Here is a 24,723-nt window from a genome sequence, read left to right as displayed (position 1 = left end):
TAAGGGAATGACTGCACCCAAAACATGCCAGGAAAATGTGCCCCACAACATTACAGAACCACCAGATACCTTTACTGTTGGAACCAAGCACTCAGGGTTGTTGAGTTCTCTAGGTTGGCACCACAACTGCACTCATCCTTTTGTCGAGAACATGGTGCAGGATGATTTATCTGACCATATCACATTTCTCCACTGCTCAGTCATCCATTGCCTGTGCTGTTTGCACCATTGAGCTCGAAAACGTGCATTGCCAGATGTGATGAGCAATTTGTGCACTGTAACCCGACTATGGTATCCCACTCTGTGGAGTTCTCGGTTGGTAGTTTTTGATGAAACTGGCTGCTAGGCTGAAACTCACAATAAAATTATCTGCAGTTTCTCACCTGCTTTGCCTTGCACTTCAAATAAATGCACGGATCTCATGATCCTGGAGTACGTGCTTCCGCCCACTGTTGCCCATTGCTGATGTCTTTCACCCATCGTGTTCCATACCGACATCACCTTCGACACGGTTACTCGTGAAACATCAGCAAGTTGAGCTGTCTTAGTCACTGAAGCTCCTGACAAACACAGCTCAATAATCACCCTTCTTTCAAAATCACTGAGGTCTCCTCTTGCAGCCATGTTCGCCACAATTATAGGCAACCAGGCCTGTGCAGCATTTTTATACATGACCCGAAGCATGCTGGGATGATGCCTGGTGTTGGCTTAATGGTTAGGGTGGTGGGCTTTGGATCCTAGGGCCCTGAGTTCAAATCCTGCTCATCTGTTGAAGTAATACCAGGTGGGGTTGACTCTGCCTGTCATCCTTCCGAGGTCAGCAAAATGAGTGCCAGCATGCAGGTATACCGTGTCGGAGTGGTGACCCGTCCAAGATTGTGTCCGATAGCCAAGGAGACTGCTTAAGCAGCACCAACGCTCTGCACAGAGTATGGTCCCAATCTCCTCCTCCTCCTACACACCTCTTTTTCCTTCATCATTCGGTTTGTATGTATGAGCCTGCAGCATTGTTGTGTGCGGCGTGTTGGTGTTCTTCACTTTCAATATCCTTGGTGTCTTACATTTACCCAGGTGTTTCCATATTTTTGTCCACTACCCATACGTTACGGTGATGTTGAAATCTGAGTGAGAATAATTCCAAATTTCCAAAATGTTTCATTTCTCTCATTTTAAGTCGAGGTTCATACCAAAGCATCCAACACTGAGCTTACTCGTGAAGCAGAAGTGATTTTTCCTCGTGCCATATATATGCAGCAAGGCCAGTTGATGTAGGTGATGTTAGCTGACTTCCAAACATATGGAAGAAGACCTTGGGCAAATGATCGAGTGAATTGAGCAGAATGTTTGTGAAGTACAACATGTCTCTTAATTAAATCTGTCAGCGAAGTCTTGGGTACCATTGCAAGTGCTTGTGCGTTTGTTTGTGCCTTTGTTGGTTACTCTTTCAAGGCCAAACCGTAGCACCTCAAAGCCCCAAATTTTTGGTGTCGGAACTTCAGAATCTGGGTAAGGATTAAACTACCACAAATCGGCCTTGATAGCCGTTTTGAAGCCACTGCTATAAAGTGTATATTGGTATGTGGGCTCAGACAGTGCTGTGGTCAGCCCGGAGGCAAAAGCAAACCACCATGAGGTCAATAACTCCATAACTTTTCAATGTCCAACACGTTCCAAAACCACCGCCTTCTTAGAAACGCAATGTTATAAATAATTTCAAGTAGCCGGTACTTTTTTTCCCTGGGATCACCCCAAAACCCGCTCCCTCCCGCCAATTATATATATATATATATATATATATATATATATATATATATATATATATATATATATATATATAATTTAATAACACTTTCAAAACAACAATTTGAAAAGTGTATCTTTTATCATGTTTTATGTGCCACATTATTATTACCTCCACCACTGAAGGTGAAGGAAGTTATGTTTTCACCTCTTTCTGTCTGTTTGTTTGTTACTTACGAAATCTAAAGATTTCGAAAGTATATTGATGACTTCCGTTTCTGTTTGTTTGTTTGTTTGTTTGTAGGCATGATAACTCGAGAACGGAAGAAGCTACCAATGTCAAATTACACCACGTGATTCAGGAGGGTGATGGCTAGTGCTGATTAGATTTTGGTCAAAATCGGTCAAAGGTCAAGGTCACAGTGAGGTCAAACATCCAAAAAATGATAACTCGAGAACGGAAGAAGCTACCAATGTCAAATTATCTTTCTTTCTCCCTCCCCTCCCACCTCCCTCTTTCTCCCTCCCCTCCCACCTCCCTCTTTCTCCCTCCCCTCCCACCTCCCTCTTTCTCCCTCCCCTCCCACCTCCCTCTTTCTCCCTCCCCTCCCACCTCCCTCTTTCTCCCTCCCCTCCCACCTCCCTCTTTCTCCCTCCCCTCCCACCTCCCTCTTTCTCCCTCCCCTCCCACCTCCCTCTCTCTTCCTCCCCTCCTTCTTTCTCCTCCACCCCTTAATATCACTCTCAGTGAAGTGACTGGTTGTATTTGCTGGTCCCACATGAATGGCATGAAAAAACCTTGGTGTTGACTGAACAGTTAAGGTGGCTGGCTTCAGATATTAGGGTCTTCAGTTGAAGCCCCTACTCGTTGAATTACCAGCAGGTGGATGACAGCCTGTCATCATTCTGTCAGCGAAATGAGAACCAGCTTACTGGCAGCAGGGGGCACTGCATCAGAGGCAGAGCCACGCCCCCAGAAAATGATGCAGCCATTAGTTACAGGCTGCACACCAATAAGTAAATAAAATAAACACCAAAACTTGACTTAAACAATGAACAATCTTGCGGCCTTAAAAACAAAACAACTACCAACACACCAGGAATACAGGACAAGGTTGTGGTTAAACCACATTTCCCTACACCCCTGGTGCGTTGGTGGTTGTTTTGTTTTACTATTAAATAATAACCACAATTAATCTTCATCTTCTTGTCGAGTCTCTGAAAGGGGATGATGACAACGATGAGGTGTAACGGCCGCAAGACGCCTGTCGGTGTACGTCATTGTCGTGCTCACTGGGTCGTTACGTCACTGTGGTATTTACTGGGTTAGTTACGTCATCATTTTAGTGAAACGAGATTATTATTTTTTTAATTACCGACATAATTAGGAATATGGTAATCCTAACTTGTCTTCCTCAGTAAGTAACCAATCAAAATATGACGATGTGAAATCCGAGATTCGATGTGTTGCTTGTTGTAAATAATGGCGTCGGGTGATTGAATGGCGAACGAGCTTTTAGTTTTGTTTTTGACGATTTCGAGGTCGAAAGTGAGAAAATGCCCAGGAAAGGGAACCGCAAACGGCGACACTTCAGGGCTGAGCCGAGTGATGAAACAGGTGGGAATTTCGAGTGTGAGTGTGAGTGTGAGAGGGAGGTTGGAGGGGAGGGTGGAGAAAGAGAGGTGAGGGGATAAGGGGGCGACGGAGAGGGAAAGGGGTTATGGGGTAGGGGGCTGGGGATGAGGAGGAGGGGGGAGAGAGGGAGGGGGAGGGGGAGAGAGGGAGGGGGGAGAGAGGGAGGGGAGGGGAGAGAGGGAGGGGAGAGAGGGAGAGGGAGGGGAGGGGAGAGAGGGAGGGGGAGAGAGGGAGGGGGAGGGGAGAGAGGGAGGGGGGAGGGGATAAGGGGGCGACGGAGAGGGAAAGGGGTTATGGGGTAGGGGGCTGGGGATAAGGAGGAGGGGGAAGAGGGAGGTGGGAGGAGAGGGTGGAGAAAGAGAGGGGAGGGGGATAAGGGGGCGAAGCAGAGGGAAAGGGGTTATGGGGTAGGGGGCTGGGGATGAGGAGGAGGGGGGAAGAGAGGGAGGTTGGAGAAAGGGAGGTGGGAGGGGAGGGTGGAGAAAGAGAGGGGAGGGGGAAAAGGAGGAGGGGGAAGAGAGGGAGGTTGGAGAAAGGGAGGTGGGAGGGGAGGGTGGAGAAAGGGAGGTGGGAGGGGAGGGTGGAGAAAGAGAGGGGAGGGGGATAAGGGGCGAAGGAGAGGGAAAGGGGTTATGGTGTAGGGGGGCTGGGGATAAGGAGGAGGTGGGGAGAGAGGGAGATTAGAGAAAGAGAGGGGAAGGGGAAGAGTGAGGGGAGGGGAGGAGGGGGAAAGTGGGAGAAGGGGGCAATAAAAATAGGGATACCATTGAAGACGGATACTCATGCACGTACAGATACCATCTATCTATAATTCCAGCTGTGTGTGTGTGTGTGTGTGTGTGTGTGTGTGTGTGTGTGTGTGTGTGTGTGTGTGTGTGTGTGTGTGTGTGTGTGTGTGTGTGTGTGTGTGTGTGAGAGAGACAGAGAGAGAGAGAGAGAGAGAGAGAGAGAGAGACAGAGAGACAGAGAGAGAGAGAGACAGAGAGAGAGAGAGACACAGACAGAGAGAGACACAGAGAGAGAGAGACACAGAGAGAGAGAGACACAGAGAGAGAGAGAGACAGAGAGAGACACAGAGACACAGAGAGAGAGAGACAGAGAGAGAGAGAGACGGAGAGAGAGAGAGAGACAGAGAGAGAGAGAGAGACAGAGAGAGAGAGAGACAGAGAGAGAGAGAGAGAGACAGAGAGAGAGAGAGACAGAGACAGAGAGAGAGAGAGAGACAGAGACAGAGAGAGAGAGAGACAGAGAGAGAGAGAGAGAGACAGAGAGAGAGAGAGACAGAGAGAGAGAGAGACAGAGAGAGAGAGAGACAGAGAGAGAGAGAGAGACAGAGAGAGAGAGAGAGACAGAGAGACACAGAGAGAGAGAGACACAGAGAGAGAGACACAGAGAGACACAGAGAGAGACACAGAGAGAGAGAGAGAGACAGAGAGAGAGACACAGAGAGAGAGACACAGAGAGAGACAGAGACAGACACCGCTGTTTCTCGACAACCACTGGTCCGATCTAATTGAAACTTGCCAGATATATTGCTGGGGACCTAAGGATGTGCCTTTTCAAGGTTTGATATTAATCGGACAAGTGCTTCCCAAGTTATGGCCATTTATTTACCAAACCAAGGACAAGACACGTTGTTGCGTGGGCGTGGCCGATGGGGAAGGGAACCTCAGCTGCGTTCCCCATTACGGGTTACAACGTACGGGCTTCCGGTTAATGATGACTTCGTGTATTCTAATAATTTCTCGATTTCTTATGCGCATTTATAGATAAACACAATGCCCCAAGTTATGATCGTTTTCATATTAGACAGTGCATACATTTCGGGAGCATCAGAGTGCTGGTACGCTCCGAACCAGGAAGTAAATTTTTTCTCTCTGTTCTCTTCTCTTTTTGTTTTTCCTTGCCACGACATTGCAAAAAGGTAAAATACGTTGGCGCGAATTGAATAATTGTATATTAAAACTAAATTGCGAATAATCGTAACTGCGAATAATATGTGAACTTCCGGGCCACGCACGTACGGGCACGCGAGAGTGCAGAAACGGCCTGTGTGGTTGTTGTTCGTTGCTCGCGGTTTGAATATTTATTTTTTATTATTATTATTATTATTTTTTACGGGCACGTACTAGTTAAAGAGAATTGGGAAAGAGGGAGGTGGAAGAGGCGGAAAAAGAAAGAGAAGGAAGTGAGGTGGAGACGGTAAAACAAAGAGAGGGAGGTGGGAGAGGGGAAAAATAATGTGGAGGAAGAGATGGATGGTTGTGTGTGTGTGTATTTGGGAGAAAGAAAGTGTGACAATGTTTTAAAGAGATTCAGTATGGATGAAGAGAGCAATACCATCACTGTTAGCCAGTCAAACCATCATTGAGGATCACAACCCATGCACTGCAGTTGATCAGCAACATCAGGTTGGCTCAGGTATGGGAGCATGCGCCAGAGCAGCGTGTCGCTGCGTCCACTTTCCGCCGGTACTCCAGGGGCCTCCGTCTGGCCATCCCCCAGGCAGATGCCTGGCCCATCCCCATCTTGAGATGCCGATCAACCTGCTGCAACCACGAGGCACGTGGTCGGCCCATTAGCCTCCTCCACTCTCGAGACTCCCTCACTGAGAGAATCTGGTGAGCAGGATCAGCGTCAGGAAAACGAGCCACATGTCCATCCAGCCGCATCTGACGCTCATGGACTATGCAGGTAACAAATCTGATTTGAGTCTCTCTCAGCAACCGCTCGTTGGACACAAAGTCCGACCAGCGATAGCCAATAATTCTCCGAAGAGACCTGTTACCAAAGGAATTAAGTCTCCGTCTCAGATCCTTGGTCAGAGTCCAAGTCTCACATCCATAGAGCAAGACTAGAAGCACCAAGGACCTGAAGACTCGGACTTTCGTCCTCCCGCACAGGTACGGGCAGCGCCACACCCCATTATCCAGTGAATCCATGACTTCCCAGGCCTGACCCAGACGTCTATTGACCTCTGACTCACAGCCAGCAGAGACATGAATATCACTACCAAGGTAAGGGAATCTCTCCATGACCTCAACATCCTCACCACAAACAGGCACAGACAGGAGAGCAGCATCCAAGATGTCATTGAAAGCCTGGATCTTAGTTTTGACCCAAGAAACCCATAATCCCAGCGGCTCGGACTCCTCATTCAGCACCCCGAGGGCCCCAAAAAAGATATCTAAAGTCTCCGCAAAGATGACTGCATCATCTGTGAAATCAAGGTCCGAGATCTTGACATTCCCAAATGATGCACTGCAGCTTTATCTCTCCGACATCCTCCCTAGAATCCAGTCCATACAAGTACTGAAAAGTGTGGGGGCCAGTACACACCCCTGACAAACTCCAGTAACAACTGGAAATAAGTCAGAGATGGTATCACCACATCTCACAGCACTCTCAGTACCAGAGTAGAGTTCAGACATCAGATCGATCAGTTTTGGTAGCACCCCACGAAGACCAAGAATCCTCCAGAGGGCATCCCGATTCACTGAATCGAATGCTTTACAGAGATCAACATAGGCTGCAAGCAGCCCCTGCCAAAACTCTCGTCTGCGTTCGGTGAGGACCCGAAGAGCAAGGATACGATCAATCGTTGACCTCTTTGGTGTAAAGCCTGACTGCTCTGGATGCTGGTGCTCAAGCAGATGATGGCGAACCTTATCAAGAATTATCCGAGCAAAGACCTTGCCCGGTACTGAGAGCAGCGTCACCCTTCGGTAGTTGTTGCAGTTTTGGCGATCACCCTTCCCTTTCCAGAGAGGGACAACAAGGCCCCTCTTCCAGTCAGTTGGGATGATGCCTGTGTTCCTGGCAGAGCACAGAACTGCATGCAACGGCACGGGTGCAGCATTTCCACCAGTCTTGAGAAGTTCAGCATGGATGCCACAGATCCCTGGAGCTTTACCCCATTTCAACCGGTTTACTGCAGCCTGTGTTTCCAAAAGCGAAGGTGGACCACAGTTGATTGGAGTGTCAGCAACAGTTATTGCAACACTCCTGACGTCCAACTCGACATCTGGTGGATCAGCCTGGTACAACCGCTCCAAGTAACCGGCCCAGCGGGCCTTCACTTCGGACTCCTCTGTCAAGAGCCTACCACCTTCTGCTCCAACTGCAGTACACCGAGGGATGGGCTTGGATGAAAGCAATGCGCGAATTCCCCTGTAAGCAGGATGAGAATCACTTGACCACAGGTGATGCTCTACCCCCTCACAGATTCCTCGCACATAGGCCTCCTTGTCCACCCTCAGTGCATGTACAGTTTTACGCCTCAGCTCCCTGAACAGCTCAGCTCAGCTCTGCCATTCAGCCTGCCCCTGTGACTCTGTTCAATGGTATCCAGTGTCCCTTGAGAGACAAAATTCTTCTTTGCCCGACAGTGAGTTCCAAGACATCCACCGGCAACATCAAGGACGGTGGTCTTGAAGGCACTCCACAACTCTTCAGGACCTCCCAAAGCACCCAGACCCCCCATATATCCACACAGCTTGTTTGCAAACTCCTCAGCTACCCTCTCATCCTTGAACTTGCCAACTGGAAATCCAGCCTAGGCTGGGATGGTACCATTCTCCTGGATTAAGGTGCAACTTAAGAGTTGCTGCAACAAGCCGGTGGTCAGTATTGAGGAACTGAGCACTCCGGTAGACCCTGCAGTTCTGGATCATCCTCCAGCCACCATCAACGAGCACATGGTCAATCTCCTTTGCCACGCCACCAGTGTTGGAATACCAAGTCCAGTGATGAGCCTGTGGGCGCTGAAACCATGAACCAGCCACCCTAAGTCCATGACTTCTTGCAAAGTCAAGGAACTTGGTGCTATTCAGGTTCGCAGTTCCTGACCCATCGGGACCAACACACATCTCATAACCATCCCTACCAGTTCCAGTCGATACATTGAAATCCCCCAAGACTGGAAGTGCATCTCGTCTGGGACACTGATCAACCACAGACTCGAGCGAGGCATAGAATGTGTCCTTCACGGTGAGGTCACTCGCCTCAGTCGGAGCATAGACAGAGACCAGGGAAATGACACCCAAGGAGAGATGAATCCTTAGTCTCATACGCTCGTTGACCGGTGTTACCTCAATTATCACTGGAGTTACCTTTTTGGACACAGCTACAGCAACTCCTTGGGCATGGTCACCATCAGAGTGACCAGACCAATAGTAGGTGTAATCCACTGTAATGTAATGTAATGATCAGTGGAGAAGGCACTTCCCGAAGTTTCTAAACATCTCGAGACAATTTAGTATTGAAGAACTAGTGTTCAAACACAAATGACTGAACTGTTCATGATGACAGAGTTGAAGATGGCAATGGGCAAGTTAAAGAATGGTAAGACTGGAGGTGCCTCTGGCAAATGCCAGAGTCTCTAATGTCAGAGACTGTCAAAGCAAGATGTTATGAAGATGAATTTCTTCTGTTCAGTTACTGCTAGATCTTGTTCTCACCATATGGAAGGAAGGAAAGGTACCAAAGGATTGGGTAGATCCTGTTCCTGTAATCAAAAAGGAGACCGAAGTAAGTGTGACAATTGGCAAGGCATTGTGTTGTGGATGTTTTTGGGAAACTTGTTTCAAGAGTGCTTCTTGAGAGATTTCAAGAACTAGCCAATATAGAGTTGCCAGAGTCGCATTGTGGATTTAGAAATGTGTGCTCTCATCTGATCTTTACTGTTTGCCAACTTTTCAAAAAGTCTTGGAACACAGAACCAAATTTCTCTTCCTATTCCTTCTTTCGGTGAATGATTATTATGATTCGGCACCTCCTGTAGCTATGGGGATGACTGGGAAAGTTGAGTACCGAATCGGATAAGAGAGCTCATTAATTATTTCCTCCAAGACTTGTAGTCCATTGTTCACTTCCAATGGCACCAGTAAGGTGTTGCGTAACTGGGCTTGCAACAAGGTTGCTGCATGGCACCGGCACCGGCACTTTTCAACCTGTTTGCCTGCTTGGTCGTTGAATGTTCGACAGCAAGAGTGGAGGGATTCAATCTCAGATACACACATGCTCGGAAGCTTTTTAGAAGATGCACCACAAATGCTGATGAGTGAGATGCGACTGACAGTGTCAGTTCGCTGATGATAATCTGCTTCTCGAAGCTACTAAATATGAAGCAGAGAAGGCCGTGACAGAGTATATTTAGGTCGTCGGTGTGGTGTATTAGCATAGAGCATGAGGGTGGCGTGGAAGAGTTGTGATAATAGTCACATGTCTGCAATGCATATATCTGTTTGCGCCCGCTCGAGGCTCTGAGTAGTGCGCATCCGGGAACACAATAAACAGAGTTACGACTACCCTCTCGACTCTCCGTATCTCACTGCACCTCGGACACTGCAATTGGCGACGAGGATGGAGGATAGTCAGGGAACAGCTTATGGACGGGTGCCCATTTTCGTCGGAGACGACTTCGAATTGTTTTCGGAACAATTGGGGTGCTATTTCCACGCGAATGATGTGGACGACGAGAGCAAGCAAAAGTCAATCTTGCTCACCTCGCTATCGACGGAACATTATCGACTGCTGAGTGATTTGGTAGTGCCGGACAAGCCCAGTGACGACGTGCTGTCGTTTCAGGACGTAGTGCAGATGATGAAAGCACACATGGCGCCGGAGAAGTCATTGCAGCTGGCTCGATACCAGTTCGATCACCTCGCGAAGGGTACGGAGGAGCGCGTCGCAGATTTCGTCGCGCGAGTGAAGCATTCATCCGTGTCCTGCAAGTTCACGGCGGGGAGCGTCCAGCTAGACTCAGAGATCGCTTTATTTCTGGGTTACAGGATGCAAAAATGGTTTCGGCGATTCTGCGGTTGCGAGGTGTCAACATTACTTTCAACTCTGCGGTCGAAACTTTCACAGCTGTCGAGCAGACTCTTGGGGATGCCGGCCAGGGCATGACGGGTGATCAGAGCTGGGGCATGTCGGGTGACCCCGGGGTCCACGAGATGGCCCAGGCGCCCCAGGCCACACGCATACCTTTCGGTGCGGGCCGGGGCCAGACGTCGCAGCACGGCCGCGCGGGCAGTGAGGTGAACACACAGGGGTGCTGGGGGTGTGGAGGACATCACCTGCGGCGGGTGTGCCCGTATAAAAACACCGTGTGTTTGCATTGTCGCAAGGTGGGACATCTGAAGCGTGTGTGTCGAATGGCGTTGGCCGCCGTTAAGGTCATGGATAGTGAGGTGCGGGACGACCCCAGCGACCTGGAGCGCGACCTGCAGCCTGGGCATAGCGACCCCGGCGGCCCGGAGCAGGACATGCAGCCGATGATGAGCCTGTTTTCAATTGGTCCGATGGTAACAAGACCAATGACAGTGAAGGTCGAGGTGAACGAGACACCCATCGTTTTTCAAATTGATACCGGGGCCGCGGTGTCGATCATGGGCGAACAGGCCGCTCATAGACTCCACGGTCTTCACCTTATCAGGTCTACCCTCACGCTGTACACGTACACCGGTGAAGCGATTACGCCACTTGCTATGACAGACGTCTCTGTAACCTACCAAGGTCAAAACGCCGTGCTCTCGCTGTTTGTGGTACGAGGGGAGGGCCGGCGCTCCTTGGCCGAGACTGGCTGGCTAGCCTCAGGCTAGACTGGACGGCACCAGCCATTCACCTTGGGCGACCCGTGCCAAGCCGATTAGAGAGTCGGTTGGGGGAGGTGCCTCTTTTGGAGCCCGTACCTCCATTTGCGCCCGTGCCTCCTTCAGGGCCCGTACCTCCATTTGCGCCCGTGCCTCCTTCGGGGCCCGTACCTCCATTTGAGCCCGTGCCTCCCTCGAGACCCGAAGGCGAGGTCCCGGTGGCAGGGGCCGCGGCGATACAACGTTGGTGTCTGTTCCTTGCTTCCTGCAACTACAATGTACGGTTCCGGAGCAACGGAGAGCGTGCCAGCTGCGACGGGCTCTCGCGCTTGCCTTGCGCGGAGGGTCCACCTTCGTCTGGATCAACCAACCGCGTGGATGTGTTGGCACTGAGTCAAATCCGGGGCGAGCCGGTCGCGTCCAAGAAGGTCGCAGTGCGTGCCCATCGACAGTGTCCTCTTCGACGTTCAGACGAGGACCTGCATGCAAGTCGCCTCAGCATCATTAAAACCAAGAGGCTTGCTCGCAGCCTGTTTCATTATTTTATGATCGTTTCATGTTTGATTATCGCGGCCTCGCGACGGCCTATTGCCACAGAGCAAATGGTTAAGCATTGCACCACGTGTCAGGAAGCAAATGCCGAAAGTCCACATTTGAGTGAAATGTGTTTGATTGTGTTCGATGCGTTCTCTGAATGGCCGGAGCGTGGGATGTTACAGAGTGCATCGAGAATCGCTGTAGAGCGACTGCGGACAATCGTTGCTAATAAAGGGGTCTTCAAGATTCTGATCTTCGATGACAGTCCGCAGTTCGCCACGGACTCATGTGTTGAGATGTATTATCCAGCCCGTGTTAAACTTTTGAAGCACACTGTGCGTGGAGGGGAATTTGCATCTGCGCAGACGATGTTTCTGCTGCTGTATGACATCGCTATGCGTCCAGCCAACGCTGATCGTCTGTATGGACCTACATTGGAGTCTCGACTGGATTTGCTGCGACCTGAGGTGGCAGAGGCGGTGTTGCGCCCGACACTGGTGCGTGATTTTGGTGTGGGACAGCTGGTAATGGAGCCGGCTAATTGCCTGGTTCAGGTTAATGATGGAGGGTGTGGGCGCGGCATGTGGAACAAAGGTGCTGTTCAGCGTCACCCCCCCCCCCTCGTGCCAAACAACGTAGGGCCCCCACCTCTGATCTCGCAGGGGCCTGACGTTATCTTGCCAAGGCTGAGCGTGCCAAGCGACATAGAGCCCCCACCGCTGCTCTCGCCAATCCCGGCGCCCACAGGTCTGGCGGATTCGGAGTGTTTACAAGATTCAGTCCTGTCCGAGGGAGACGAGCAAGCTTGTCGACCGGGGGCGTTTGATGGTGCAGGGGGAGGTTCACCTCGGGTGTCACCTCGACCTCGCCGGAAGGCGTGTACGCATTGGCCGTCTGGGGGCGCTATCTGCCCGGGGCGGATCGAGAGACGTGGTGCTTGGGGGGCTTTTGGATGATTAGTGTCCTTCTTTTTCACCAGTTGCTTTTTGTGTCATAGTGCCAATGCTTTTGCTGAGTGCCGTTTTGGCACTAGTTGCTTTTTGTGTCATAGTGTCAATGATTTTTGATTAGTGTCATGTCATTTTATGATTATGATTGTCATTTTATAATCTTACTTTTAGGAGGGAGGAGTGTGGTGTATGAGCATAGAGCGCGAGCGGGGCGTGGAGGAGTTGTGATAATAGTCACGTGTCTGCAATGCATATATCTGTTCGCGCCCGCTAGAGGCTCTGAGTAGTGCGCATCCGGGAACGCAATAAACAGAGTTACGACCACCCTCTCGACTCTCCGGATCTCACTGCACCTCGGACACTACAGTGGGTGACTGGACTTTCTGTGAGCATTCTAAAGAATAAACCAACACCGACTGGTGGAGAGGTCTCAGCAGAGGACAAGGCTCTCGTGTGTGGGGGAAATGAGGTGATTGAATCGGTCAACAAATTCCCATACTTGGTGTATGTTATATCTTCATCTGGGAGAATGGGCTCAGACATAGAGACAAATTGCACATGTCTTTAATGAATACTTTTGATGTTCTGATGAAGCCTGTTTTCTTGGACAGGGACTTGACAATTGACACAAAGTGAATGGTATACCAAGTGTGTGTGCTCTCCATTCTCCTCTATGAATCAGAGTGCAGGATACCATTGAAGAAGCTGTTACGGAAGCAGAATTCTTTGCACAAGAGATGTGTGAGAATAATCTTCGGTATCAAAAACAAGCAATAATGTTTGCAGTGTGTAACATCAGAACACATCAGGCAACAATGGGGTGACTACAAAACAGCAGCCACAAGGGTTATGAAGCACCATCTACAATGGTGAGGCCATATTGCAAGGATGTCTGACCATCACACTCCAAAAGTGAGCCTGTTTCCATGGCTGCCCCAACCATGCCCATGAGAGGGTGCCAGAACAAGGTGAAAGGATGTGATCTAACGGAGATCTTGGTATCATAAGTGATACAATGTAGCTACCGCTTCTAGCAAGTTCCTTATTGTGAAAACTTGGAAAAGTACAGCCAACCATAGTGTTGTGAATGTGGAAGGGTCTTTCGGAGGGAAGGTGGAAAAATAGGACACAAGTGCAGCTATGGACAGGGTTATTCGGAAAGAACGACTGGTTTCCAAAGGAAGTTTTTCCTTCTTGAGAGTTTGCTTCTATATCCATCTTGTCCACCCCATGCATCCTCCACAACCCCTCATTCCTCCCCACATCCCTTATTTGTCCAAGTCTTCCTCTGTTTAGTCCTTCAACCCTGCTATTGGTGTACCCCCACCCCTCCCTCTCTTTCTGCTGTTCCTTTTGTTCTGATGTGTCCTGATCCATTCTATGTTCCAGCTCTTCCACGAGCTTTGACTTTGTGTACAAAAAGTGTATATTAGAGATACAGAAGCCTGTTACTGAACAGTGTGGAGCCATTCAGTGTACGTCGTGTTGGAGATGGCTTTGAGCTGTCTACAAGTGTAGAACACTATCAGAGTGAATGCCAACTATGCTGAACTCTAACTTTGCTTACCCTCCCCCCCCCCCCCACACCTCCCGATTCACATGGCTGGAATACGGCAGCTAAATGAGAAGAAGATAGAGAGGTAGAGGTAGGGGAGGAAAGGGGAGGGTAAAGGTTTAGAGAGATTGAGAGAAAGAGAGTGACTCCAGGAGATTAACATATGCCTTGATGCGAGATTAATGGTCGAGTGATTTCATTGGTTACTTCACCAAGACGTCACCGAGTATTAAGCAAATCCAAGGTTGTATGTTTGAGAAGAGCATTATCAGTCATTCATGACTGTGGATGGAAAAACTCTCGATACAAGTTGGGGGTGTCTGGTTTTTATTTACTTTTTTGCTCATATGGTGTCATTTTTGTCAACTTACCTGTCCGTTGTCATACGTCCTCCCAACCTCCTTTGCTTCCTCACCCTATTATTGTCTAACCAACTTATTTTGCAGCATCCTTCTTTCTTTTCTCATTTTATCCCTCCCCTTTGTAATACGTTATAAATAAATAGTCCCTTTGTCAGAAGCAGGAAATGTTTGCTTTCTTCCACCAAAACGTGATTCCGTCATTTTGGATTGTTTAAATTGACGTGTAAAAATAAAGCTCATGCACGTGCGGTGTGAATGAATACTTTTCTTGTGCGAATATTTTTGATCAATCCTGTGGCTTATGGCAACCTTTCACTCACTTCTGTCTCTGTCTTGTTTTGCCTCTTTAGTTACTGTCGCTTTCTTCGCCAACAGCGACCCTGCCATGGTGCGGTCAGGTCGCATGAAGAAGGCCTTTGCAAATGCATTGCAGAAGGAGGCAAAACAGCTCTGTGGCCTTCCGACATCATCATTGCCTATGAACAGTAATGATGAGCTGGGACCATTTGATGGGAGAAATTATGATCGCGATAAAGAGGACGTGGGGTTTGAGGATGAGGATGAGGATGAGGAGTTTTCCTTGGAATCGGGTGAATGCGAAGGCCAATATCGGACAAGGAACAAAAAGAAGAAGAGCAAGAAAAACCCCGGTATAATTAATTTTTACTCGTGCCGAGCTCATTGGTTTTATGAACTAGTATTGATAGGAAGCCTCTTTCTTACATGTTAACTCTAAAGCACTGAATTAAGACTCAAATATTCACAATTTATCCCTTTACTATAGTGGAGGAAATCAAAGGAATGGACTTCCCTCTTGACTTGTGGCTAACACTCTCAGCCTACATCCGACCAGAAGATGTCAATAACTTTGCACTCATCTGTAAGGATGCCTGGATCGTCACGTGTACAACGGCCTTTTGGACACGGATGTACCGCAGGTTGGTGCTATCAATCTTGTTTGGACTTTACAAACTGTTTGCTTGTTTTGGTATTTCTTGATCTTGAAATAAATGTAGGTCTCTTACTTTATAAACTTCTCCGTTCCCAGAGGGATGAGAGAGACTCTCGTGTGTTTATGCAGATATCCTTTAATATGGAACGATCGATCATTCTGAGCTCTAACATGATCCATATACTCTATGATGAGCGAGATCAAAACAAGACTTTATTATGAGCGAGATACGAATCTGCAATGCAAGTTCCACAAGCTGGAACTAAAAAACAAAACAAAAAAACTAATTTTTTACTGGTTAAAAAATAGAAAATTGTGCTACACTGTGCAGTTGGAAGCTCTTTCTACTTTTTTCCCCCAAAAATGAAATTGGACCAAAGGAGGCTAATTTAACCCAGTTAAGAATGCATAGAATCTGCACAGCATCTGTATCAACAGAAAATTTGTTTCAATTAGATATAACAATTGTAGCATCTCTCAGGCCTTGCAGCACACATAAGACCACGTCTGTTTGACTGTATGCCCATGTGTGTGTGTGACAGCACCACTAAGAGCCTTAGATCATGTTAAAAAAATAATATAAACCAACAACAAGTTTGTTATATAACACAGCAGCGAGCCTTGCATTGCAGGTTTGTAAATTGGATCACATCACGACCTTTCCATAAACACTTCACTGGCTCACAGTACATTGATTGATAGATTTTTAAATATTTCTAATAACCTTTAAAGCCAAGCATAAATTGGTTCCTTCCATACTTTTCGAACCTAATCGTAAGTTACACCAGTGCAAGAACGCAAGTCTATCAATGGAAATGTCATCATCTCGTGGAAGTTTTTTCCATGAGGATGGAGACTTTTGGCAATCGAGCATCTGCTTAACTCCAAACTCTCTGCCTTTGAAAATTTGCAAAACCTCAACTCTTACCGTTTCAAAATTTCATCTTTTTTACAGTTGCATGTTCTTTTATTTATATTTTTTGGAATACAAAGTTTATGCTCATGGAATAGCTAGAACACTGTATTCTTGGAGAAAGAATAATTGGCAAATGGAATAATGAGAGAGTAAGGGGAGTGGTTGGATATGAACACAAGGAGAGCAAGAGTGGAAGGGTGGAAATAACAAGAAAGGCATACTGGGGATGAAACAGCATTGGTATAACACAAAAATTGAAAGGTGGGTGGAAAGAAAGGGGAGAAAACACAACCTGGAAAGGAAGGGACGTGTTTGTAGAGGCTTAATGAGGGTAGAAAGGATCATCACTATTGATGAGGGATAATGTGAAGAGGTGAACAGCAATCTTGAAGCCATGGATGTAAGAATGAGATAGAACAGATTGAGGAAGTTAGTTCCCACAGGCAAGAGAAAAGAGGAACAAATGAGTGGAGTGTTTATTCGGAGCCAGGATTTTGAGAGTTTCACCAGAAGTGGGTTAGTGGAACAGACCCCCACACGCCCTGAAGAATCAAAAAAGCACAGAAGGTGCAAGAGCTGAAAATAGGCGGTAGAAGATGGAGAGCTTACCCGCCTGTCTGTGATGCGGGAGGAAGGCTTGAAGCAGACAAGGTTGAAATTCCCACCGAAACAAACATCATTTGGAATTAGCCTGTGGGTGCACTTCGGTTGCTGCTGTTGCCAAAAATACAGAGATAATATAAGTTTGTTTTGTGAATCTCTTTTGGTACTAAAAAGTGCTGTTTTAAAATATTTACAAGAATGATTTAAGAGTGGCTTTATTTAAAAAAAAATAAAAAATGCCAATGAACAGGATGCTCCTTGAACCTAATATTTTTCAGGTACTATCACATGGGCACAACCTTGCCTCTGCGACTGAAGCTTGAACCAATCAAGCACTCGCGCTACTTGAAAGCGGGGGTTGTGCGCTCTCTTTTTCACTTGTACGAGCCATTCCGACGCCGTGCCTTGGATGCTTCGACGCTGCCAGATGGGATGCTTGCCTCTCTGCATAATGCAAAGGTATGCTGTAAATGTGGCATAGCGCTCAATTTTTTGCATGTCCTTATTCGTAGTTTCTTTGTGCATGATGGGACTTAATCAAAAGGAGTAAAATGGTCGATTCCTCCCCTCATATTAAATAATGTGCATACATACATTACAATTACTCTATTTGCTGAGATACAGTTCCCTTTTTGCCTCTTGCTGATGCACATTGTCAATACATCTTTGTTACTAGTCTGTTGTTGACTTCATATGAGGAAACTGCATCTGCTTTTGGACTTGCTCGATCTTTCTGAAAATAGTTTAGTCTCTTTTACTATCCTGAGTGCATAGGACAAAGTGGTGTTAAGCAATTGGTTCACTCTGTCTGTCTGACAGACGTTTGTCAATGATCAAGGAACAACTTGATTTCAATTGAATTATGTATTGTGAACACTGTAGAGCACGAATAGGACCTTTAATCAGAAGACGAACCTGCAGTTTAGTAACTTTGGCTCTGAATTTGGCAAATTGTACAGCGGTTCATCATGAGCACGCATGCGTACAGCGCAGAAATGCAATTCCTTCAGTCTGTCTGTCAGTCTCGCAAAATTGAAAATCATTCCAAACGGGAAACTTACTGGTTTTAGCGATGTCAAAAAGGACACAAACAACCGGCACGAATAACTAATTTAACATGTTAAATAAGTTGGTGTAAAAGAGGTGCATTAACAGCGGTAAACTTCTGATTCAATCGGGGGGGGGGGGGGTCCACAACTTTTAAAACTTTTATTTCATTTCAATTAAATTATATATTTCAACACTGCAAACACAAATCACCTTGTTTGCAATTCCAAAAACTTTCAGTTTAGCAGTACTTGGACAAAATTATATGCCATCTCACCAAATAAAACTTGCTGTGTACTCTGAGTACAAAATTAAAGAGCTAACTTCTTCCAAAAAATGTTTGATTCGTGCATCCTTTTCTTAAAGATCGTTCCAAAATCCTCAGTTTCTCCGAGAACAGTTGGCAGAAGGTTGAGCTCTGGACTGTTCCGTTTGCCTCCCCGTCTTCGTATGGTTGCCATCGTGCCTGTAAGTCAAAGTTTCCAAACAAAGCTAATATAGATCGTGTTCGGAAATGCAAAACAAGAGTTGAAAAGACCCTTGCCATGTCCTTTTTCTCAAGACTGCACAGGGTAAGTTGGTCTATGAAACTCTTTAGTTTTATTATTTTTTAATGTGCAAACAATATCGGCCTAGATTTGTGTTTATTTATGATATCTGATGATTGATTTAGTTGTCCATCCATCATGAGCTTATTCATCTATACTAATAAAAGGCTGTGTGTGTGTTGTGTGTGTCTCCTCCATAACTCCAAAACCATAAAACCGAGCAGCCTGTAACCTTGCATGCATACCAAGAAAACTCCAAGGAAGTGCAAAAGTGAAAATTGGGTGTTTGGTTTAATTAAAACACCCCTTTTGAAGATAATTAACAGCCTTACATAATTATATCCATCATCAGGCGATCCTCAGCCATCTCGCTGTCTGGAGTCTGAAAGCGTTTCCTGGGTAACCTTGCCGGGGTCTGAAGCCACCATGTCTTTTGGCCTGCTCAACCTTATCTTGACGTGGAACAGACCACAACATGAAACAAGCTGTTCATCATAGCTACGAATCACTGGGTACATTGCAATGCTTATAAACGCCCAGAGACATCAGCATTCCTTGTTTTATTTCATTTCTGCACATGCGATCGCCACGAGTATAAACTAAGGAGAATGACAAAATTTAAGCTCCAGCCAGAATCGAACTTGCAAGCAGTTCCGACAACTAGAAAAGTGATCATTTATCGAATTCGGGTGTCTCTGGGAGGTGTATGTTGAATATGACAGTTGCATATTGTCAATTGCGTGCCAAAGGAGCCGTTTCTTATCGACCGTTTCATTGAAGTGCCTGCTTGAATGCTTAAGCCACTTGGTGAGCGCTCTTCAAGCTGCTTGGTTGTTCGTTTCAGGAAAAAGTGCACGTACTTTCAATCTCACATTGATTTGAAGTACGTTTCCGCCTTTGTTGGGTCCCGTTGTGCCGTGCGGTGGGTGCCTCGGGAGGTGTATCATCCACTGTGAATATGCAATTTTATTCTCATAGGATATCGCTTTGTGTGATCTCCATTTGTAATCTCCTCTCACTTCGACATTGATACATCTATCTATAATTCCAGCAATGTGTGTGTGTGTGTCTGTGTGTGCGTCTGTGACCGCTGTTTCTCGACAACCACTGGTCCGATCTAATTGAAACTTGCCAGATATATTGTTGGGGACCTGAGGATGTGCCTTTTCAAGGTTTGATATTAATCGGACAAGTGCTTCCCAAGTTATGGCCATTTATTTACCAAACCAATGACAAGATACGTGGGTGTGGCCGATGGGGAAGGGAAGCTCAGCCGCGTTTCCCATTACCGGTTACAACGTACGGGCTTCCGGAGAGTGATGACTTCGTGTATTCTAATAATTTTCGATTTCTTATGCGCATTTATAGATAAACACAATGCCCCAAGTTATGATCGTTTTCATATTAGACGGTGCATAAATTTCAGGAGCATCAGTGCTGGTATGCTCCGAACTAGGAAGTAAATTTTTTTCTCGTCTCTTATCTTTTTGTTTTTCCTTGTGACGACATTGCGAAAAGGTAAAATAGGTTGGTGCTAATTGAATAATTGGCCATTAAAACCTAAATTGCGAATCGTCGTAACTGTGATATGCGAACTTCCGCGCCACGCACGTACGGGCACGAGAGAACGAAGAAACGGCCTGTGTGGTTGTTGTTTCTTGCTCGCGGTTGGAATATCTATTTTTTTTTTTTTTTTTTTTACGGGCACGTACTAGTATTAAAAAAAACCAATAAGGTCCATCTGACCAAGTCTTCACCATGTTTGTTCGAGTTGTGAATGCATAAAGTATTGATCGACATTTTGTATTATCTGCCTTGATCATTTTTGAATTTAATTTCCCTAACTACCCACTTTAAATCCTCTTTCAAAGAATGCTGTTTCAAGGTAAATCTTTGTGTTGGTCGTTTTTATTTACTTGATGTATGCAGGGGTTTCCTTATTTCTTGGAGTAGGATGCTACCATTAAAAAGTAGCAGGTTACCATCACCGCGAGCAAAGAGAGCGCAGCTGTATGGCCGGGGTCCAGGGCCCACTTAGGGCCCTGGAAGCCGGAAGATCCGAGATGGCTGGAGATGCATTCTCGCATGATTTCTGACATGAAGTAGTTCTCATTATCATGCTGCTGGGGTGGAAACTCCACAAAAACAAGTGGTTAGGCCTATACTGGATGTAGTTGCATTAACATAATGACTGACTGACTGGTTGACTGAAATGCAGCTGCACTGTTTAGTTAGTTCAAGCAGCTTTTAAACAGGGTTCATTAATTTAAGGCCATGGTTTAGGGCACACCAAGGTGTCTGGAAGATGGAGTATCTAAGCACTTTTAAAGAGTCATTTTAGCAACATTTGGGCCATACCTTAGTTCTTAATAGGGAGATGATACTGCACATGGTGGAGTACAGTGAGCAATCTGAAGTAAGTGTGACATAATAACAGTGTAGATGAACTAGCATTTATTAAGGAAACCATGTTCCATTTCTTGGATGTCAAAACAGGGGGATGTAGAGATTTCGTGGTGACAAAAAATAAAATCGAAAAATTGGCTCTGAAGTAAGTAGGCAGCGACCTTTGACACTCTTTCTCTGAGTAGACGGCTGCGGGTCGCCGGTAACCGGCTTCTAAGGAAACCCCTGTGTATGTATACAAACTGAATTACCACAATGGCATTTGGTGTGTGTGTGTGTGTGTGTGTGTGTGTGTGTGTGTGTGTGTGTGTGTGTGTGTCGTTGATTGGTATCTCCGTATGCAAGTGTCAGAAGCACTTCCGGTTCCGGTTTTGAGCGGCAAGAGGTCTCCTTCGGGGCTCCCTGCTGACATTCTCAAAGTTAAGTTCCGGTTGTTATTTGTCCCGTTTTAACTGTTTAATTTTCTCACCTACATGTTAATGTGTGTTCCTAGTTCGGTTTTGTTTCAAAAATCGTGCTATTTTGTGAGTATTTATGTCGACGTTCTTACTTGGTGCTTGAGGCCTAGTCCTAGGCTTGAGGCCTACCGGTTCCACTTGGTGTTCGATCGTTTTTTTTTGTTTGTTTGTTTGTTTTTTCTCCCCATTTCCTTCAATTTCTATCCTCCCCATTACCTTCAATTTTCATCTTCCCCACTTTCCAAACATCCCCCATTCTCCCAAATAATCTCTTTCCTATCTCAAAAAAAAATAAAAATAAAAAAAAAATATATATATATATATATATATATATATATACCCAACAACAACAACAACAACAACAACACGCTCAACTTCTCCCGATTCTGCTACTTCTTCTTCCTCTTAACTTCCTCCTCGTCTTCCTCGATTTCTTTTTTTTTTTTTTTTTTTTACACTTCCATGACCTAATCTGTTGAACTCTCTCATACATTAATATTAACAACAAAAACGATCTTATAATGCTTCATCTTCCTCTCTCACACATGTGGTACTCTTTACTGTTTCACAATACACTACTCTTCTGCTATTTTAACAGACTGCTCTCATTTCGACCTCTCCTTCATTCCTTGCCTAAAAAATCCAACTATTACAGCGCTTCTTCTCTCCATGCTCTGAATTCGCCTTCATTGCATCCATCAAGAATTGTGTTAAATCGCATCTCTGACCTAAAACTTTTAAAAACCACAGTTTGCCATGGATGCTCGCTTTCCATCAACCATTCTTTTTTTCCAACTTCAGTGCCAACTCACCCCCTCACCCCTCACTCTCACTCTCAAAGCAACCATCCCACTCTTCTCCCTCCAAGCCTCCCTCTCACCTCTTTCAAAAATTCCCCCTTCACCTTTCTCCCACCTTTCATCCCCCTCACTCTTCCTTCTCTAAGTTGCCCCCCTCTCATCCACCAACCTGCCTCCCGCCACTGCCCTTTCACCTCCATCTCTTCACTCCACCTCCTCAAATCCTCAACTGCCATCTTCCTTGTCTCTTGTCCCCCCTCTCTCCCAGGACCACAGAGCCGTTTCTCCTCCTCACTCGGCCCCCTCCCCTCGCTATTCTGCAATACCCCACACTCCTTCAGCAACCCTCCTTACCTCCCCCCTCGTCCCTCGTCCTACCCTCCCCCGCCCCTCCACCTCCTGCACCCAAAGCCTCCTCCCCTACCTCTTCATTAAAAGTGTGGACCTCAAATATCCGGGGCCTTCGCTCAAACCTTTCAGATCTTTCCATGCAGGTTGCCACTGACAAACCAGACATTATCTGCCTAACAGAAACTTTCCTCTCCCAAGACGTGTCTGACTCCCAAGTATCTCTCCCTGGTTACTCCCTCTTACGGTATGACAAACCTGAGCCTCGTCCTGGTGGAGGTGTTGCTCTCTTCATCAAAGACTCTATTCCTCACTCTCCCTGCACTGCTCTCACTCCCCCACACCCCCAGGAATACCTCTGGCTTCGGCTTCCCCTCCACTCCCACCTCATGTTTATATGTGTACTGTACCGTCCACCGAACAGTGATGACTCCATCTACACCTCACTCTCCGAAAACATGGACCATCTTCTATCTTCTCATCCAAACTCTCTCTTCCTCTTATGTGGCGACTTCAATTGTCATCACGCCAGTTGGCTAGGTGTGGGTACCTCTCTCACCTGCCATGGGACATCAGCAAAAGCTTTCTGTGACTCATTGGGACTGACTCAATCGGTCAACTTCCCGACCCGGATCTCAACCAATGGTACTCCATCTCTTCTGGATCTGATTTTGACAAATTTCCCTGACAATATCTGCTGCTCTTCCTTCGCTCCAATTGGTTCTTCTGACCACGTCCTTGTTAAAGTGGACATCTCTCTGGCTGTTATCAGAGAACCACCTCACCGCCGTCGAGTCTGGCATTTCACTCAAGCCGACTGGCAGGGTCTCCGAGCAGCCATCAAACTTACAGACTGGTCTCCTATCACTACTTTCTCAAACATCAACTCATCCTGGGAATTCTTTCAAAGAAACTTGCTCTCCCTCATGCACAGATTTATCCCCTCTCGTGTTCAGTTGTCTTACCCTTCCTCCCGCCCTTGGTTTACTGAAGCTTGTGGCGAGGCAGTTGTCCTGAAACAACTTGCCTTTGCCTCATGGAAAGCAAACCCAACTGAGGGCAATCTCAGTTCTTTCCACAAAGCTCGGAACAAGTGTGTAGCTACCCTCAGGAGAGCCAGAAAACAACATCTTTCTCATCTCAAGTCCGAACTCTCAAACCTCTCTCCCTCCTCAAAATCCTGGTGGCGTTTAATCAAATCTGTTTCTGGTGTATGTTCCCCCTCCATCCCCTCCCTTACCTCAAATGGCCGCACTGCTGATTCCACACGTGATAAAGCTGAATGTCTAAACTCGGTGTTTGCAGCTAAATCTTGTGTCCCAAACCCATCACTATCTCTACCCACTTTACCCAGTCGCACCCAACTGTCCCTGGACTCTGTATCCTTTTCTCCTGACAAGGTGGAGAGCTTGCTTTCAAACCTCGAGTCAGATTCTGCAACCGGTCCAGACGGCATCAGCCCACGTGTCCTCAAAGCCTGCTCTTCTGCTCTTGCTCACCCTCTCTCTGTTCTATTCACCCTTTCATTTTCCCAAGGTCATCTGCCATCTGCTTGGAAATCTGCTAACATCACTGCCCTGCATAAAAAAGGTGCAAAAACAGATCCCTGTAACTATAGACCAATCAGCCTTCTCCCAATCATCAGCAAGGTTATGGAATCCATCATCGCTTCAGACATGAAATCCTTCCTCTTCTCCAATGGCTTGATTTCCAATCATCAATTTGGTTTCAGACCAGGTCACTCTACCCTAGATATGCTGCTACTGCTCTCCCATCAATGGATGGAGGTCCTCAATGCCAGACAGGAAATCCGAGCCGTATCCCTGGACATATCACGTGCTTTTGACACAGTCTGGCACCCTGCCCTACTCACCAAACTCTCTTCCCATGGTATTCAAGGCCATCTCCACTCATGGCTCGCAGACTTCCTCTCCTGTCGCAGTCAACGTGTGGCCCTTAATGGAGTTCTTTCATCCCCTCTCCCTGTGCAGGCTGGAGTTCCTCAAGGTAGCGTTCTGGGCCCTGTTCTTTTTCTGGTTTTCATCAATGATCTCTCGGACTCTCTGGAAAATCCTCTATTTCTCTTTGCCGATGACTCCACCCTCTGCCGTACCATCTGTCATCCCTCAGACCGGCAAGCAGCAGCTTCTTCGCTCACTGCAGATCTGGATAAAATCACAAACTGGTCCAACACGTGGAACATGTCTTTCAATCCAGACAAATCTCACACTCTCACTATGTCTCTTCGAAAGGACCGTTTACAAAACCCC

General features: G+C 46.8%; 1 protein-coding gene and 1 pseudogene across 7 annotated transcripts in view; one reads left to right on the top strand and one right to left on the bottom strand.

Moving 5' to 3' along the window:
* Window positions 1-24,723, top strand: part of TMEM183A (transmembrane protein 183A) — a 94,310-nt gene that overhangs the window by 13,832 nt on the left and 55,755 nt on the right. For 3 of the 7 annotated variants that reach the window (XM_085889966.1, XM_085889952.1, XM_085889989.1), the window contains exons 1-4: window positions 3,160-3,358; window positions 14,726-15,025; window positions 15,160-15,313; window positions 17,125-17,305. In XM_085889966.1, the coding sequence (XP_085746092.1) occupies window positions 3,298-3,358; window positions 14,726-15,025; window positions 15,160-15,313; window positions 17,125-17,305 (696 nt within the window). In that variant the 5' untranslated portion in view covers window positions 3,160-3,297. Of the gene's footprint in view, window positions 1-3,159; window positions 3,359-14,725; window positions 15,026-15,159; window positions 15,314-17,124; window positions 17,306-24,723 lie in introns of those variants that run through there. The other 4 variants (XM_085889958.1, XM_085889975.1, XM_085889985.1 and 1 more) reach the window with 3 other exon arrangements.
* LOC147034815 (uncharacterized) overlaps window positions 18,275-24,723 on the bottom strand; it is an 11,753-nt pseudogene continuing 5,304 nt past the window's right edge.

The sequence above is a fragment of the Eptatretus burgeri genome, chromosome 1, assembly GCF_056783735.1.
Source record: "Eptatretus burgeri isolate ZD-2024b chromosome 1, Ebu_testis_v1, whole genome shotgun sequence".
In the NCBI taxonomy this organism is placed as follows: Eukaryota; Metazoa; Chordata; class Myxini; order Myxiniformes; family Myxinidae; genus Eptatretus; species Eptatretus burgeri.
The sequence above is the reverse complement of the archived record's forward strand: the minus strand, read 5'-3'. Positions and strand labels throughout refer to the sequence as shown.